The following is a 15,032-nucleotide window of genomic DNA, read 5'->3' as shown; positions in this document are numbered from 1 at the left end:
TGCAGATGCGGATGGTGAAATGTCAGTGCCGGCTACACTTGCATACAAGCGTAGCCAACGCAACAGTGAGACGGTGTTATTATAATGCAAAAAAAACAACAAACAAACTGCAAATGCGTATTAATACAAATCAGGCCACCACTTGAATGGTTCATTAGGAAAAGAAAGGTCATGAGAGTCACTGTTTTACTTGGGCTCACTCATTGGAGAGAACACTTGAGATGACAGGAAATGATCCAGCGTTCTGTCAGTGTAATGGTTTGGCATTAGAATGATGGTGAGTCAGACAGAAGGACAGGTGATGATGACCAGTGTGGTGTTTAGTAAAAGAGAAAAAAAAAGGCAAATCAATAGTAACAGTAACAGTCTGCCAATGAGGAAAGAGTTAAATGTAGGTTTGAGGAAATTTCACCAGTAAGACATTGTGTGTGTGTGTGTGTGTTTGTCCCTCCAACTCCATAAAGTGTCCCAGCCCCCCCACTGTGTCAAGGTGCACCCTGGTCTGACCAATCATAAACAACTGCCTGTCTTTCCTCACCTCACCTTTGACCCCAAGTGCATCTGACAGCACCTTCTGCACACATGAAACGAAAATATGAAGACACAGAGAGGGTGTGTGGGTGAAGAGCCAACATTTGTCTAGGTGATATCAGTGAGTGTACGAACATGTGTTTTACCTTGAGACTCTGTGGGTCGTTGGTTGGACTGATGGAGTAATTAGACAGTTTGGGTCCATCAGTATCTGGACGCTCATAGAAGATTAGCTGACCTGATCCATTCTAACAATAAAACATAATACACAACATTATGTACCTGACATTTCCAAAATAATTTCATTGGCATACACGGCTGCATGTACCATAAAGTCTCTTAGCTTCAGTCGTCCGTTGATGCAGTTGAAAAAGGTGTCGTGCTGCCTGATGTGGACAGACTCTGACTGGCTGAGCACGGCTGCCTTCTCTGCAAACTGTGAAAAATCACTCACTCTGGCCTTGATCTCCACGTTAGATGGCATGGCTGTACTGCACCAGTCCACAACGGAGGTTATTAACTGTCTGTGGAAAAACATCACTATCATTAAACAACCTTCTGTTTAAACTAATAGCATAGCATAGCATGCTTACCAGATATACAGGGGTTGGACAATGAAACTGCAACACTGGCCAATTTAGTGTTGGAGGTTTCATGGCTACATTTGACCAGCCTGGTGGCCAAAATCCATTGATTGCACATTGCACCAGTAAGAGCAGAGTGTGAAGGTTGAAGTAGCAGAATAATAACACAGTTTTGCTTAAAATATTGCAATTCACACATCATTATGGGTGACATGTCAGAGTTCAAAAGAGGACACATTGTTGGTGCACGTCTTGCTGGCGCATCTGTGACCAAGACAGCAAGTCTACGTGATGTATCAAAAGCCACGGTATCCAGGGTCATGTCAGCAAACCACCAAGAAGGACGAGCCACATCCAACAGGAGTAGCTGTGGACGAAAGAGGAAGCCGGATTGTACCCCAAAAAACATAGAACCACAGGTGCCGAACTCACTGCAGAATTAAATGTGCACCTCAACTCTCCTGTTTCCACCAAAACTGTCCGTCGGGAGCTCCACAGCGTCAATGTACACGGCCGAGCTGCTATAGTCAAACCTTTGGTCACCAGGCGTTTCAGTTTCATTGTCCAACACCTGTAGTTGAAAACATTAATTCTTACGTTTCATTCGATGTGGTAAGGTATATCAATCACTGTTGTACAGACAAAGGTTTAAACTGCTACTGATAATTTAGATAAAATGTACTCGTTTTGACATGAATTTAAAAAAAATATTTCTATTACTATTTTACCTCTGGCACTGAACACGTTATATTTTATAACAAGATATTTGCGTACACTTTAGGGTTACGTCCACGCTCAAACTCATTTTATCAAGTGTATGTCGTAAAATCCGTCGGTTATAACAATAAATGTATCCCTATCGTCAGAGCAAACAGTAATAAAAAAAAGTCAAAATAGATGAAAATTTTACCTCTATTTTGAATTGTTTTGCCTTTTCTTACTGCGTCACACTTGACTTTACCGCCACACACAGTATTTCCGGGGGCGGATGAGAATACTGATCTGAGATCAGGTGAAATCAAGGGCCGTTGCATTACGAGTAGGCGAATAGAGAACAGAACTGACCATAGAACAGCAGTGCTGTAACAACGCGAGAGCAGATGAGACGTCAATGCTCCAGCTCCTGCTGACGCTTCTTCCTGATAAGAAAAGGTCTCAGTAGCGTCACCCCCAGGTCTGGAGGCCAAACCGTGAGAATTCCATTAACATAGAAAATAAATAAATCACATAAATAATAATGTAAGAACATATAAAATAAAAAATAACATATGAACACATGTAGAACAAAAGTAACTAAACAACTTGTATACATTAAAATAAAAATAAATGAATTGCCCATGTCAAAGGTCAATGGTTTTGGGTAGTTTGGCCTAATGGTTACAGAAATGTCATCGTGTTTGGAGGGTTAAGTGTTCAGGTTAACAGGTTAGATGCAGAAGGCATTTTCCATGCTGTAATACGTCAGACCAAAAGTATCTCTTCCTCATAAGTCAATCGGAAATTTGATTGATGAGCCACCGTTTGTAACAAAGGGCAACAAATATAGATGTTAGATGCTGATGTGATTTATTGGTGGTCAGACATCACAGACATTTAATGGTATGACATCATGTTGTGACCAACATCGTTTCTGTTTATAGTGTGTTTACCTCTACTTTTGTCTTTGCCACAGAGACACACGGACACTGTGGTGTGTGTCTGTGTGTGTGGGAGAGAGAGAGAGAGAGAGATAAAGAGAGAGAGTTGCCTGGCATCACTGGGCAGCACTAAGTGCGACAGCATTAGTGGGAGAGACAGACCGACACACCGAGTGAGAGGAGAGCATTTGTTGACTTCATTTGGCAGAAAACATGAGGAAACAACCAGAAGAAAAAGAACCCTGACGAAAATAACATCCGCCAGGAAACCAGCTGGGGTAAGTCATTTTTGCTGTTGTGATTTTGCTCCATCACTGATCAAACCTGATGTTCTTCTTCCTTGTCAGCTGTTGTCAGAATGACCGTCACCTATTCCAGCAAAGTTGCCAACGCCTCCTTCTTCAGTTTTCACCGCTTGCTGCTGCGCTGGAAAGGGAGCATTTACAAGCTGCTGTATCGAGAGTTCGCCCTGTTCGTCGTGCTCTACACCCTCCTCAGCGTTATTTACAGGTGGAGTGTGTGCAAGGACCAGTTGAATGTAACTTATTATCAGGAGAAATTGGCTTCAAAATATTTGCCATACAAAAAAAAAAAAAATTGGTTGGAGAATGGATGCAGAGCTTCTTGTCTTTTATTTTCTCCTTTGTTTATTTTGTATCTTCAGTAAATCTGACGTAAAAAGCATGAAAAGTAATAAAGTACTATAGACTTTTAAATAGTACAGTCATTTATTGATTATTATTTTTTATTGTTTTGTTGGAAGAACACCATTGTTCTAGGTCTTTATTTTGTTTCTACAATTTCTAAATTGATGTAACATTTCATTAGCGAATCATGTAGCAGCCGTCATAGAAACTCTGTTGATGTCGGTTGGGAACTCTCTGTGTCTCGTGCCCCTCCAGGTTTGCCCTCTCTGACCAGCAGAAAATACTCTTCGAGAAACTTTCACGTTACTGTGACAAATATGCCGAGCAGATCCCGGTCACCTTCGTCTTGGGTAGGTTTTAATATCTGTCTGACTGTTGGTGACTGTTGCTGCCTCACAGGAGGAGGGCGCTGTTAGGTTAAATCACATGGAAACGCATCTGAAACTGTGCTTTTGTGCCTGACTCAGACAAGTGGAGAGTTTGGTACTTTCATTAGCTAATGGAAACTGATCATTAACCAACAGGAAAAGGCTAAAAGCTGGAGATGCGTGTGTGTGTGTGTGTGTGTGTGTGTGTCTCCTATCCCTTCCTTGTCTCACTTACTTTGATTTGTATACTGTTGTGGGTGGTTTGTGTTCCATTGTAATTTTGAATTTTTCTAGTAGTTGTACATAAGTCTTTGTATTTTGGGGGTATTTAAATATTTAAAAAAAAATCAAAAATAATAAGTTAATGAGTTATCTTTTAGATCTTCAGAATAAAATCACAAAAAAAAAATCAAAAATAATAAGTTCTTTTAGATCTTCAGAATAAAATCACATACTATTTTAACAACGTAGGATGAAATAATCTGAGAGATTAGGGATGTCCGATAATATTGGTTGGCTAATATTATCAGCCCAATATTAGCATAATTATGTAATATCAGTAAGAACCGTTGTTGGTTTTTCCTCCGATGATGAAAACCTGATAAAACAATGCCTGGGTTTTGCCAGATTTGCTGGAATCGCACGTAGGGTCCTAAGACGTTAACCCCAGTTTTGCGGGCAAACAGTTGCATATATTAGTATCAGTTGACATCGGAAATCAAATGTTTGGACAATATCGGCAAAAAGTTAATATCAGACATCCCTAATATATAATCTGAGATTCTTAACAGAGACATTTTCCCCTCAGGTTTCTACGTCACCCTGGTGGTGAATCGATGGTGGAACCAGTTCGTGAACCTGCCATGGTTGGATCGACTCATGTTCCTCATCTCCAGGTACGTTAACTGACCATCTACTGAGTGAGTGCAGCCACAATCAGTTTAAATACAACAATGAAAAGTTTCACGTTTCTCTGTTTCCACTAGCTGTGTTCATGGTAAAGATGAATACGGGCGTCTGCTGCGCAGGACCTTGGTGCGTTATGTTAACCTGACGTCGCTGCTTATCTTCCGCTCTGTCAGCACCGCTGTCTGCAAACGATTTCCCACCATGGACCATGTGGTGGAGGCAGGTGAGAGAACCCTTGTCTTTCTGCATTATTATTATTATTATTATTATTATTATTATTATTATTATTATTATTATTATTATTATTATTATATATTAATGTTAAATACTACAAATATTGATGATGAGTTATTATAAATATTACCATTAACTGGTTTGACTAAAGGTAACCCAGTGATGGACTGTATTTAGTCTAATTTAATTAACTATAAATTCAAGATGATATATGACATTAGATTCTTTTTTTTTGCCGTCTTACAGCTGGGCTTCTCCAGCAGGTGGCGACCTTAGGTGACTGTCTATATGGCTAACATCAGAAGCCCACGCTGCTAGGAGATTGTAACAGATCGCAAGGAAATTGTTGATAATGTGGCCATTATGTTTTTTTAAAAAACCTTTTTGACTAAAATATGCACTTTTTAAATATTTTGTAGTTATCGTCATAGATTATACATCCAGAATGGTGAGCGCTGTGTGTCAGAGTGATGTCCGAATACATTTTTCAGGCATTTTTCGACCATAGCGACTCACAGGAGGAGGGTTACACGTGGTACTAGAAACCAGTTTGGACTATATGTCTGCTTGACTCATGCTCACTGAACAGTCAGACTAAGGTCAGCTGCCTCCTGACTGATTCTCTTCCGTCCTCTAAAGTCTGATGTTTCCTCTGAGATTTGCTGACTAGAGCTGCAGGAAGTTTGTGATAAACTTGATTAATCTTTGCAAAATTAAAAAAAAAAATCCTTCTCGGTTTCTAAACATTGACAGTAGCTTAGTTATGCATCATGTCTGTCGGTTGATTCTCTTGTTTTTGTCTATACCCCAGTGGGCTGTGTGTGCTGCAGCAGGTTAATTAGAGAGGTCCAGCTGTTCATATTCAAACTTCTAAGCCTCTTCTGGAACCTTCCTGGAACAGAGAGGACGTGCTGTATAATCCTTTCTGTAAATTGTGGATGAGGATCAGATACTCGAGGCCTAATTAATCTCTAAAGGCTGTGGAGGTCGTGAAACGTGAGGTTTCAACCACAAACTTTGACTTTTTAAAGGTGGTTGCTAGCGACAAAAATATTGTTGTCATCACATCATATTCCATATTTTGTAGCGGCAGTGTAGCGGTTATCACGCTTACACATCTGCCTTACAGGTGGAAGGCCCTGGGTTCGAGTCCCAGAGGAATAGCGCCTCCTGTGGCAGACTGTGTTAGTTTGCTAGGACAGAATAAAGGGACTTCAGTTGCATAAGGACTTTGTTTTTCTTCCTGTTTTTCCTCGCACTAACAGGATTCATGACTCCAGAAGAGAGGAAGATGTTTGACAACATCCGTTCTCCTCACCTGAAGTACTGGATTCCCGTGGTGTGGTTTTCCAACCTTGCATCTAAGGCTCGACAGGAGGGACGCATCCAAGACAGCATTGACCTGCAGACCATTCTCAATGTGACTACAGCCAAACATTTATCTGTAGAAGTTAGTGGTGAAAAGTTCACAATATAAATGTCATGGTTTTTATTGGACCAAACCAAGGGTGTCAAACATTTGGCCTGCAGGCCAAAATCAGCCCGCTAGGGCAGTATTTCTTTCCCCAGTTTTTGTTCTGGGGACCTATATTTTAAAAGTCACAAACCTTCACGACCCAAGTCAATAGACATTATTCATAAACACCTGGGAAACATGATGCGAGACGACCTAAAAAAAATCTCTTGCGACCCACCTGAGGGTCACGACACAGTCTTTGGGAAACAATGCGATAGGGGGGTTCAATCCGGCCCGCTTGAAGAATTTTGAAAGTGAAAAAAAATGCACAAACACTTTATATGTCTGTGATGTTTTTTCAAGTGAAATTTCATTAAAAACGCATACGATGTAGGCAAAAAAAGTATCAGGAAAAATTGGGTTTTCCATCTGAATACAGCCTGGATCATTTTAAGATTTTCATTCTCAAAGTAAATAGTCAAGGAACAGGAAATACCTAGGAGTCTTATAGGTGGAAGTGGAAAACAAATATATATATTTTCTTAGAAAGGAAAACTGCTCTCATGCACTTACGGAAAAAAAAAATCACAGAGAATCCTGTGAAGCCTATTAAGAGCCAGCTTACTGATGTTTGTGACCGCACAGAGCAGACATGTGGGTAATGTAACACCCAGCTGGCTCCCAAAAGGGCAAATGAGATGCTTCTTTCCAATCAGCCGCCTGTTCAGCTCCATCAATCTAAATTAGGCAGCTGGTGCCGAGCTGCCCAGCTTCCTAACGTTCCTTCTTCTCTTTTTTTTTTTCTTTTTTTTTAATTCTGCCCAGGAGATGAACGTGTTCAGGACCTGGTGTGCAACTCTGTTCGGCTACGACTGGGTCGGTGTGCCGCTGGTCTACACACAGGTCTGTCTTCTATCAGGTCTGGAGCAGATGCAGCAGCAGCTGTAATCACATTAAGTCGACATGGTCATCAACCTCTACCATTACTGTAACTTAATCAAAGAATGTAAAAAAAAAAAACACATCTCCTGTATTTTGTACATATATTTCTAACTCATCTATATATATTTTTTGTTTAGTAATGAGGTTAGGGTTTCCCCACATATTATAATTTGGTTTGTTGTAGATACTCGACGTATCTGTGACCAAATATCAAAACACTTTGTCTCTTTTTCATTAGGTTGTCACTCTCGCTGTCTACACTTTTTTCTTTGCTTCTCTGATTGGTCGACAGTTTCTTGACCCAGCGCGTAGTCAAAACAGCCCCGAGTTGGATCTCTACGTTCCCGTCTTCACCCTGCTCCAGTTTTTCTTCTATGCTGGCTGGCTCAAGGTTAGCTCCGCTCCCTGAACTGGGTTGTGCTTTGTGTAAAAACAGTACCAGAGCTACAGGTCAAGGTTTTTGCTACTGATTATGCCCTCTTTATCTACCCACCACTAGGTGGCAGAGCAGCTGATCAACCCGTTTGGAGAGGATGATGATGACTTTGAAGCTAACTGGATCATAGATAGGAACCTACAGGTGAGCAGACATCGAGGTCAGGCTGTCAGGACCCTAACCCTAACCCTAACCCGGACCAGTACAGTCACAACATAATGAACTATAATTAACAAGTTGTTATGTTTTAATGAAAATATAATTTTATAAAAAAAAAATCCTGAACATGAAGTGTTTGTGTATTTTTTTATTTTCAAATTCGTCAAGTGGGCCAAATTGAACTGCTTGGCGGACCGGTTTTGGTCCCCAGACTGTATGTTTGACACCCCTGGTCTAAGCAGTGTGCTTTTTTTCTATTTTTTAAAAATTAATTGGACTTAAAAATATATACATTCAATTCATTAAATATAACAGTAATGCAGTTTTTTTCTGTTAATCTGAATTCGTATTAATTTTGGCACCATCTTGTGGATTAGTTGAGGTACCTTTCAGCTAGAAGAAACAAATTATCTTTTTTTTTTTTTTTCTCTGACCTACATGTCGTCCATTTCCTAACCCATGCCACAGTCGTTCTTGACGGCCATAACACACCGTTCTCTCACGGTTCTTCGTCTTCTTGTTGACGTCTCCAGGTGTCGCTGTTGGCTGTGGATGAGATGCACATGAACCTGCCTCCGTTGAATAAAGACATGTACTGGAACGACTGTGACGCTCGTCCACCCTACACCCTGGCTGCTGCTGACTACTGCATCCCCTCCTTCCTCGGCTCCACCAGTGACATGGGGTCATTACACTCACAGTTCTACAAGATGATTTTTACCTCTGACTCTGTCCGCGTTAAGCCTTTATTACGCATCAAATATATATTTTTTTCCCCAAAGTAATTTAGCAAAATGAACTTCAATTTCTTTCAGACTCTCAGACATTCTGCAGTTGGAAGAGGCTGACATTCACGACAGTTGTCCGCAGCAAGACCAGTCTACGCTAGGTCAACGCCAAGAGTCGGTAAAAGCTGAACTTGTTGTACCTTGTGAGGTCAACTTTGTCCCCTAGAGGAGACAAATATGTTTATTACCATTGCAGGTTTTTGGCCGAGTTAGACGTCTTCTCAGTGTTCAAGAACCCCCTGACCTTCGTCCTCCACGACCTGTCTTTAAACGGCACAGCAGTGATGCAACGGGTAGCTTCTTCTCAGATGTTAGGTACAGAGAAGTACTTTATCTAAAGAGTAAAGAGGCTGTTCTCGTGCAGATTAAGACATTTTTAAATTTACTCATATTTTGTTCCGCACAGGGTGAATTCAGGACCAGGAGCTCCCTCCTCTTTTATCATCCCTTCTCCTACCATCGATACCTTATCCACCTTGAGGGAGGTCAGCAGCAACCCACCGTCCCCTGAACAGTCACCCTTTGATGTTTTCCCCCAGGTTGTTGTTAGCCCACCTTTGTTTAGTGACGCCTGTCACAAAGGGCCCTTTTTTGACAGCGATGGACTATCCAAGCCTTACAATGGACTGGGACATTCTCCCATTACTGAGAAAATTCCGGGATTGAAGACTCCAAGGTGATTAACATGTGGCTTTCTGAGCAAACTTTAAGGCTTTGTCCACACGGGAACACTGTCCACACACGTGTCGGATTGATAAATTGTAGGGATGTCCAATAATATTGGCCGGCCGATATTATCGGATATTATCAACAGATCAGTCAAATACCCATCGGCCGGCCGATATTATTGGATATTATCAGATATTATCAACAGATCAGTCAAATACCTCAGTGCCGTGAAGAACTTTTATTGAAACACAGATAAATAAATAAATATTACCAGGCACTCCATAGTATTTCAATTCCGTCCCCTAGGGGGCAGAAAATAATTGAGAACCACTGTTTTAACCCATCACCTTAGTGAGCAGCTAACACTTAACTTCCGCCACTGCCCCGCTTACATTAGTATTGGTTGATATCGGAATCGGAAATTCGCCACTTCCCCGCTTACATCAGTATTGGTTGATATCGGAATCGGAAATTAAATGTTTGGACAATATTGATATATTGAATATTGAATATTGAAAAAAAGTTAATATTGGACATCACTAATAAATAGTGTTCTCCAAGTGGAACTTGGCGAAACCGATGTAATACATATGCCACACCTATATGTGGTGCTGTAAACAGACACAATTTTGCATGTGTCTCAGATGCTATTGTACATAACAAAGGCTGATGAGGTTGTGTTGCAATGCTGCTAATTAGCCTAGCAGCACCTGCAGCACAACCATAACTCTGTACTGGCCATTCATTGTTGTTGTTACCGCCTACAGCTGACAGGCCATGACGATAACGTACTCTACTGTTTCGACCTAATAACATTCCTGTGTGGACATGTCCTAAATGCTGTGGTCATTTTTCTCACTCTTTTATGTCCCCAGAAGTAACTCTTCAGTTTGCTGCTCCCCAACTCAATTAGGACCAAAGAAATTCCGCTGGACAACATTTGGCACCAACAAGTATCCGCCATTTAAACCACGGCGGCGCCAGTTCTCTCTTCAGTTTTCCAGGCAGGTGTCAAAGGTGTCGGTATGCAGCCTACCCAGCCCCAAGGGGCTTGGGAGGCGTAAACTAGGACTGGCTCGTTTCAAATCCAAACCATCTCCGGGTCAAACGACTGACACGCTGCAGCTTCCTGACCTTGAGTATGAACACAGTTTCCATGGCACGGCAGAGACCGAGGACGCTGAGAGGAGAGTCAACGGCAAAAACGAAGAGAGCCCAAACATCAACAACAATTCCTAGTTTTTGAGGCTTAAATAGTAGTCGGTCACATTAAAACAATATATGACTAAACTGAAATTAAAAAAAACAAACTTTTATTGCGAAGTCTGGATCAATACCAAGACACTAAAAATGGATTAGCGACTTTGGGCTACTATCTGATTAAATGTATTTCTAGGACAGGAAGCTATAAAAAAAAAATAATGACGGTACATTAAATGAAGAAGTCCAAAACACCACAGTAATGGCTCCAGTCTGTATGTTTCAGGACTGAAGTGTTGTAATGTAACCTTATTGTATGGAGAGGCATTGATGGATAAATAGGTTTATACTGTTATATTTACTATCTTTTGTCTGTACTTAGGGTATTTATAAGGCCAATTATTTTCAGTGGTAGTACACAATGTGTACTGCTGTTCTGTAGGACTCAAAAAAGAGTAGTTTTTTTAAACAGTTTTCAAAACTACTACTACAGTTTTCCAACTAGGACTTACACAAAAGTTTATCATTCTAATAACATTATAAAGACTGAATTCAACGTGTCATAATTCAAATCACAGACAATGATGCACAGCTGACACTTTATATACAACAATGGGGAAAAAAATGTTTTCCTTGCTGCACAACCAGTTAAAAAACAAACAAAAATTGGATTTATTTTATGGATCGGTTTTGTGCTTAGAACTTGAGAAATAAAGGTTTACCATTCTTTTCTAACTTTGCATTTATCTGATTTGTACTACTAATACTACTCTCTCGCTTTCACTCTCTCTCTCACTCACTGAAAGTTAATGTTATAACCCACCATGTTAAAAAAAAGTGGTTTAAAGTTTTTAAAAAGTGTCTCTTTAGATATACTGTTGACATACCCAGCCGGTAACATTCATTCTTTCACTTTGTGACGATAAGCTTTTGTATCAAGTTCCATACCCCGTGAAACCACAGAGAGGCGCTGTTTGTTCAACTACCCTTGCGAGTTTACTCTGGACACAGAAAGAGATAGAGTAAATCACTCTCTGGTGGCCACTCTCTGCCTATGAATACTTAGACACAATGAAGTCGAGTTCTACTAACTAGTTATTGTTTTTTTTTTATTTCTGAAGAAGCTAAGACTTGGTTTACCTGCATACAGTGCTGCAGACTGGACAGCTGATAAAAGTGAAAGGTGGAGAATGACAGGTTGAACATGTGTGAGGACATACATCCTGTCAGGTGTGTATGAAGGAAGCCTGATGAGAAAAAAAGTGATTGAAAAAATAATTTATTATTAAGTAATTTAGAAATCTGAAGTTGCAACGCTGATTATTACAGTCATACAGTATAACAATTGGAGCCTCACTTGTCTCAGTGTAATTAATATATCTGTTATTTCATATGTGTAGATACATATAGCATATTAACTGTTTTAAAGACATTTTTATGGTGAGGATTTGACAAAGTTGTCCAAAATACAGTTTTATTCGTATAATATTTGCACCAACCCTTTAAAAACCTCTCGTTTTGGTCTTTTAATCGCACCATAGATGCAGAAAAGGATTCTACAAACAAAATAAATGTTTCATTTTGTTTTTAGAATCTCCTTTTGTTTGTGCTGTAACGTAATATCTCACAATAACTGTTTCCGCGTTTTCCCCGCGCATTGAGGGCAGCTCAGTTTGAAGTTTCAAATTGAACAAACGTCATTGGCCAGCACGGATTCAAATGCCTCCTCTAGACCAATCAGAACGCAGTGGGTTTCCGGCGTTGCGTATAAATGCACGAGTGCCAACTCCCAGACTTCACATCTCTTCCTTTGCTACAAGGTTAGTGATTCTTCTCTGAAATGGCTCGTACTAAGCAGACTGCCCGTAAGTCCACAGGAGGAAAGGCTCCCAGGAAGCAGCTCGCCACAAAGGCTGCCCGTAAAAGCGCTCCGGCCACCGGTGGCGTCAAGAAGCCTCATCGTTACAGGCCCGGGACCGTGGCTCTCCGTGAAATCCGTCTTTACGAGAACTCCACCGAGCTGCTCATCCGTAAGCTGCCCTTCCAGCGTCTGGTCAGAGAAATCGCCCAGGACTTCAAGACCGACCTGCGCTTCCAAAGCTCCGCCGTCATGGCTCTCCAGGAGGCCAGCGAAGCATATCTGGTGGGTCTGTTCGAGGACACCAACCTGTGCGCCATCCACGCCAAGAGAGTAACCATCATGCCCAAAGACATCCAGCTTGCTCGTCGTATCCGCGGAGAGAGAGCATAAACTGACCGAGACTACTGTAAACACAACGGCTCTTTTAAGAGCCACACAACTCTGGTCGAGGAACAACCACACTCACTATCTGATGTGTAACAAAGTGAACACAAATATCCAGTGCGAAAATCTGTTTATCAATCAATTTAAAATAATAGTAAATGTGATTGATTACTCACTCTGGAAGCCATGACAAAGCACTTAGACACAACACAATTAGTTTAGATATAATCGAACATTGATTTTGCTGTGCCGTCTCACAGACACGAGGCGGCTCCAAGAGCCCTTTTCCCCCACGTGTAAGAGCACATCGGCATGGAAAGATTTACCACAGACTACCACACGAACGGCTCCTTAAAAGACGTGCGCTTTTATAACAGTGTTTCATATATTGAATAGAAGCCTAAACAATAGCACAGAAAATACATACAGATGAAAATATATAAAAACCGATAACAGATGAAAATATTTGTATTGTATTGCTTACACCCATTGCAGCACCCTATTCCACGTTATGTTGACGCTATATATTTAAGAACACGCAGTATAGTATTATAACATTAACGTTGTTATACGTTAAGTTCAACTCCAAGAATTCTTGTAGTAACTAACGAACGGTCAACAAAGCATGATTCATCTACAATGAAGTGTGTCATATTTAAACGAAGAGCTACTGTTTATATAATGCAGTGGAAATTAAAGTAAATACTTATAAAACAAAAAATCTTTGTTGTTGTGGGTGGCAGAGTTGTACATCAACGTAGCTGTAAGGAAGTAATAGTAAATAACCAACTCACGTCAACAAACACACACATCTTGCACAGTTAAAATTAAGCTATTAAAACACTTGTCATGTTTGTTTGTTTTTTTTACTTTGTTTTAACCTAATAATCATCTTGTACAGTTAAAATTAAGCTATTATTATTACTAAGTTAATGAGACTTATAACAGAGACATGTTCTTTGTTGTTGTGGGTGGCTCTTAAAAGAGCCGTTGGGTCTTGGTGCGTTCAGGTACCGAGTTTAACCTCCGAAGCCGTACAGAGTGCGGCCCTGCCTCTTCAGAGCATACACCACATCCATAGCGGTCACTGTCTTCCTCTTGGCGTGCTCGGTGTAGGTGACGGCGGCACGGATCACGTTCTCCAGGAAGACCTTGAGGACACCGCGGGTCTCCTCGTAGATCAGGCCGGAGATACGCTTCACTCCGCCACGGCGAGCCAGACGGAGGATAGCCGGCTTGGTGATTCCCTGGATGTTATCACGGAGCACTTTACGGTGACGCTTGGCGCCTCCCTTGCCCGGACCTTTGCCTCCTTTTCCTCGTCCACTCATGTTTATCACTTGCTGCTAGCTGTAGGCTATGACAATGATAAAGAATGCTGCACTGGCGGAGAGCGCTCCTAAATAAGGAACGACGGAGGACGTGATAGAAAACCAAAGCAAAAACCGCTTACCTAAAATGACCACTAGATGGTGCATTAGAGTCAAAATTAATTCATGTACCACAGTGAATGTATGGATAGACGGCTTTTATTGATCCCATTCAGTTTCACCACAACCTGATACGTTACAGTTTAAAAAGCAATATCACTGACACTAATGGGTTTCAATACAAAATAACATTATAAAAAAGTAACATTTATGCATATTTAGATACAACACATCAATAACCCCTTCCAACAAACACAAGTGCACGGAACAGGGACACAGCTAACTTTCATCTCCATGTTTGAGAAAACCACCTACTCTGTATTCTGTGTACTTTTATTCTTAAACTTCAATTAAAAGTTAATATTTCATCAGATCTGTAATTGGAAATATTTCTGATAAATATATTCGGACTGTGAGAAGTTTGTGTTCTTCACTGTGGTCTGTGAGTGGCTCTGAAAAGAGCCGTTTGTTTGGTTGGCACGCCGCACTCTTCACTTCTTGGCTGGTTTCTTAGCTGCCGCCTTCTTCACTTTGGGACTTTTTGCTTTCAACACCTTCTTTGGAGCTTTCTTTGGTGTCGCCGTCTTCTTCGCGACCTTCTTCGGGCTCTTTGTCGCCTTTTTGGGGGCTTTCTTGGCAGCTGGAGCCTTCTTCGCGGTCTTCTTCGGTGTGGACTTGGCGGGCTTGGGCTTCTTGACCGTTGTTACTTTCTTAGCGGACACTTTCTTAGGTGTCGCCGTCTTCTTGACACTGGCTGCGGACACCTTCTTCTTCTGCACGGCCTTCTTTGGCTTCAC

At 41.1% G+C, this 15,032-nt stretch overlaps 4 protein-coding genes across 7 annotated transcripts in view; 2 read left to right on the top strand and 2 right to left on the bottom strand.

The window, feature by feature from the left end:
* LOC103382527 (uncharacterized) overlaps positions 1-2,221 on the bottom strand; it is a 2,702-nt gene extending 481 nt beyond the window's left edge. Inside the window, exons 1-5 of the mRNA XM_025058168.1 lie at positions 2,026-2,221; positions 1,567-1,686; positions 860-1,055; positions 678-779; positions 413-574 (exon numbers count right to left, since the gene is read on the bottom strand). Coding sequence (XP_024913936.1) covers positions 413-574; positions 678-779; positions 860-1,055; positions 1,567-1,676 — 570 coding nt within the window. The 5' untranslated portion in view covers positions 1,677-1,686; positions 2,026-2,221. The remainder of the gene's footprint in view (positions 1-412; positions 575-677; positions 780-859; positions 1,056-1,566; positions 1,687-2,025) is intronic.
* The window catches only part of LOC103382512 (bestrophin-3), a 13,190-nt gene extending 1,684 nt beyond the window's left edge, over positions 1-11,506 (top strand). For 2 of the 4 annotated variants that reach the window (XM_017034300.2, XM_025057397.1), the window contains 14 exons: positions 2,788-3,030; positions 3,100-3,262; positions 3,655-3,749; positions 4,576-4,663; positions 4,754-4,899; positions 6,176-6,330; positions 7,192-7,269; positions 7,547-7,699; positions 7,808-7,888; positions 8,437-8,588; positions 8,719-8,809; positions 8,888-9,006; positions 9,098-9,367; positions 10,236-11,506. In XM_017034300.2, the coding sequence (XP_016889789.1) occupies positions 3,111-3,262; positions 3,655-3,749; positions 4,576-4,663; positions 4,754-4,899; positions 6,176-6,330; positions 7,192-7,269; positions 7,547-7,699; positions 7,808-7,888; positions 8,437-8,588; positions 8,719-8,809; positions 8,888-9,006; positions 9,098-9,367; positions 10,236-10,599 (1,944 nt within the window). In that variant the 5' untranslated portion in view covers positions 2,788-3,030; positions 3,100-3,110 and the 3' untranslated portion in view covers positions 10,600-11,506. Of the gene's footprint in view, positions 1-2,787; positions 3,031-3,099; positions 3,263-3,654; positions 3,750-4,575; positions 4,664-4,753; positions 4,900-6,175; positions 6,331-7,191; positions 7,270-7,546; positions 7,700-7,807; positions 7,889-8,436; positions 8,589-8,718; positions 8,810-8,887; positions 9,007-9,097; positions 9,368-10,235 lie in introns of those variants that run through there. The other 2 variants (XM_017034301.2, XM_017034302.2) reach the window with 2 other exon arrangements.
* An 821-nt stretch (positions 11,507-12,327) lies between these two features.
* On the top strand, positions 12,328-12,837 carry LOC103382513 (histone H3-like). Its single transcript, XM_008315335.3, has one exon. It carries the CDS (start codon positions 12,401-12,403, stop codon positions 12,809-12,811), a length of 411 nt encoding a protein of 136 aa, XP_008313557.1. The 5' UTR covers positions 12,328-12,400; the 3' UTR covers positions 12,812-12,837.
* Positions 12,838-13,720: 883 nt separating this feature from the next.
* On the bottom strand, positions 13,721-14,197 carry LOC103382514 (histone H4-like). The gene has a single exon (XM_025057398.1). It carries the CDS (start codon positions 14,134-14,136, stop codon positions 13,825-13,827), a length of 312 nt encoding a protein of 103 aa, XP_024913166.1. The 5' UTR covers positions 14,137-14,197; the 3' UTR covers positions 13,721-13,824.
* Between the last annotated feature and the right edge of the window lie 835 nt (positions 14,198-15,032).

This window comes from Cynoglossus semilaevis, chromosome 8 (genome assembly GCF_000523025.1).
Source record: "Cynoglossus semilaevis isolate Cse_v1.0 chromosome 8, Cse_v1.0, whole genome shotgun sequence".
In the NCBI taxonomy this organism is placed as follows: domain Eukaryota; kingdom Metazoa; phylum Chordata; class Actinopteri; order Pleuronectiformes; family Cynoglossidae; genus Cynoglossus; species Cynoglossus semilaevis.
Note: the sequence above shows the minus strand (reverse complement) of the source record. Positions and strands in the feature narration are given on the sequence as shown.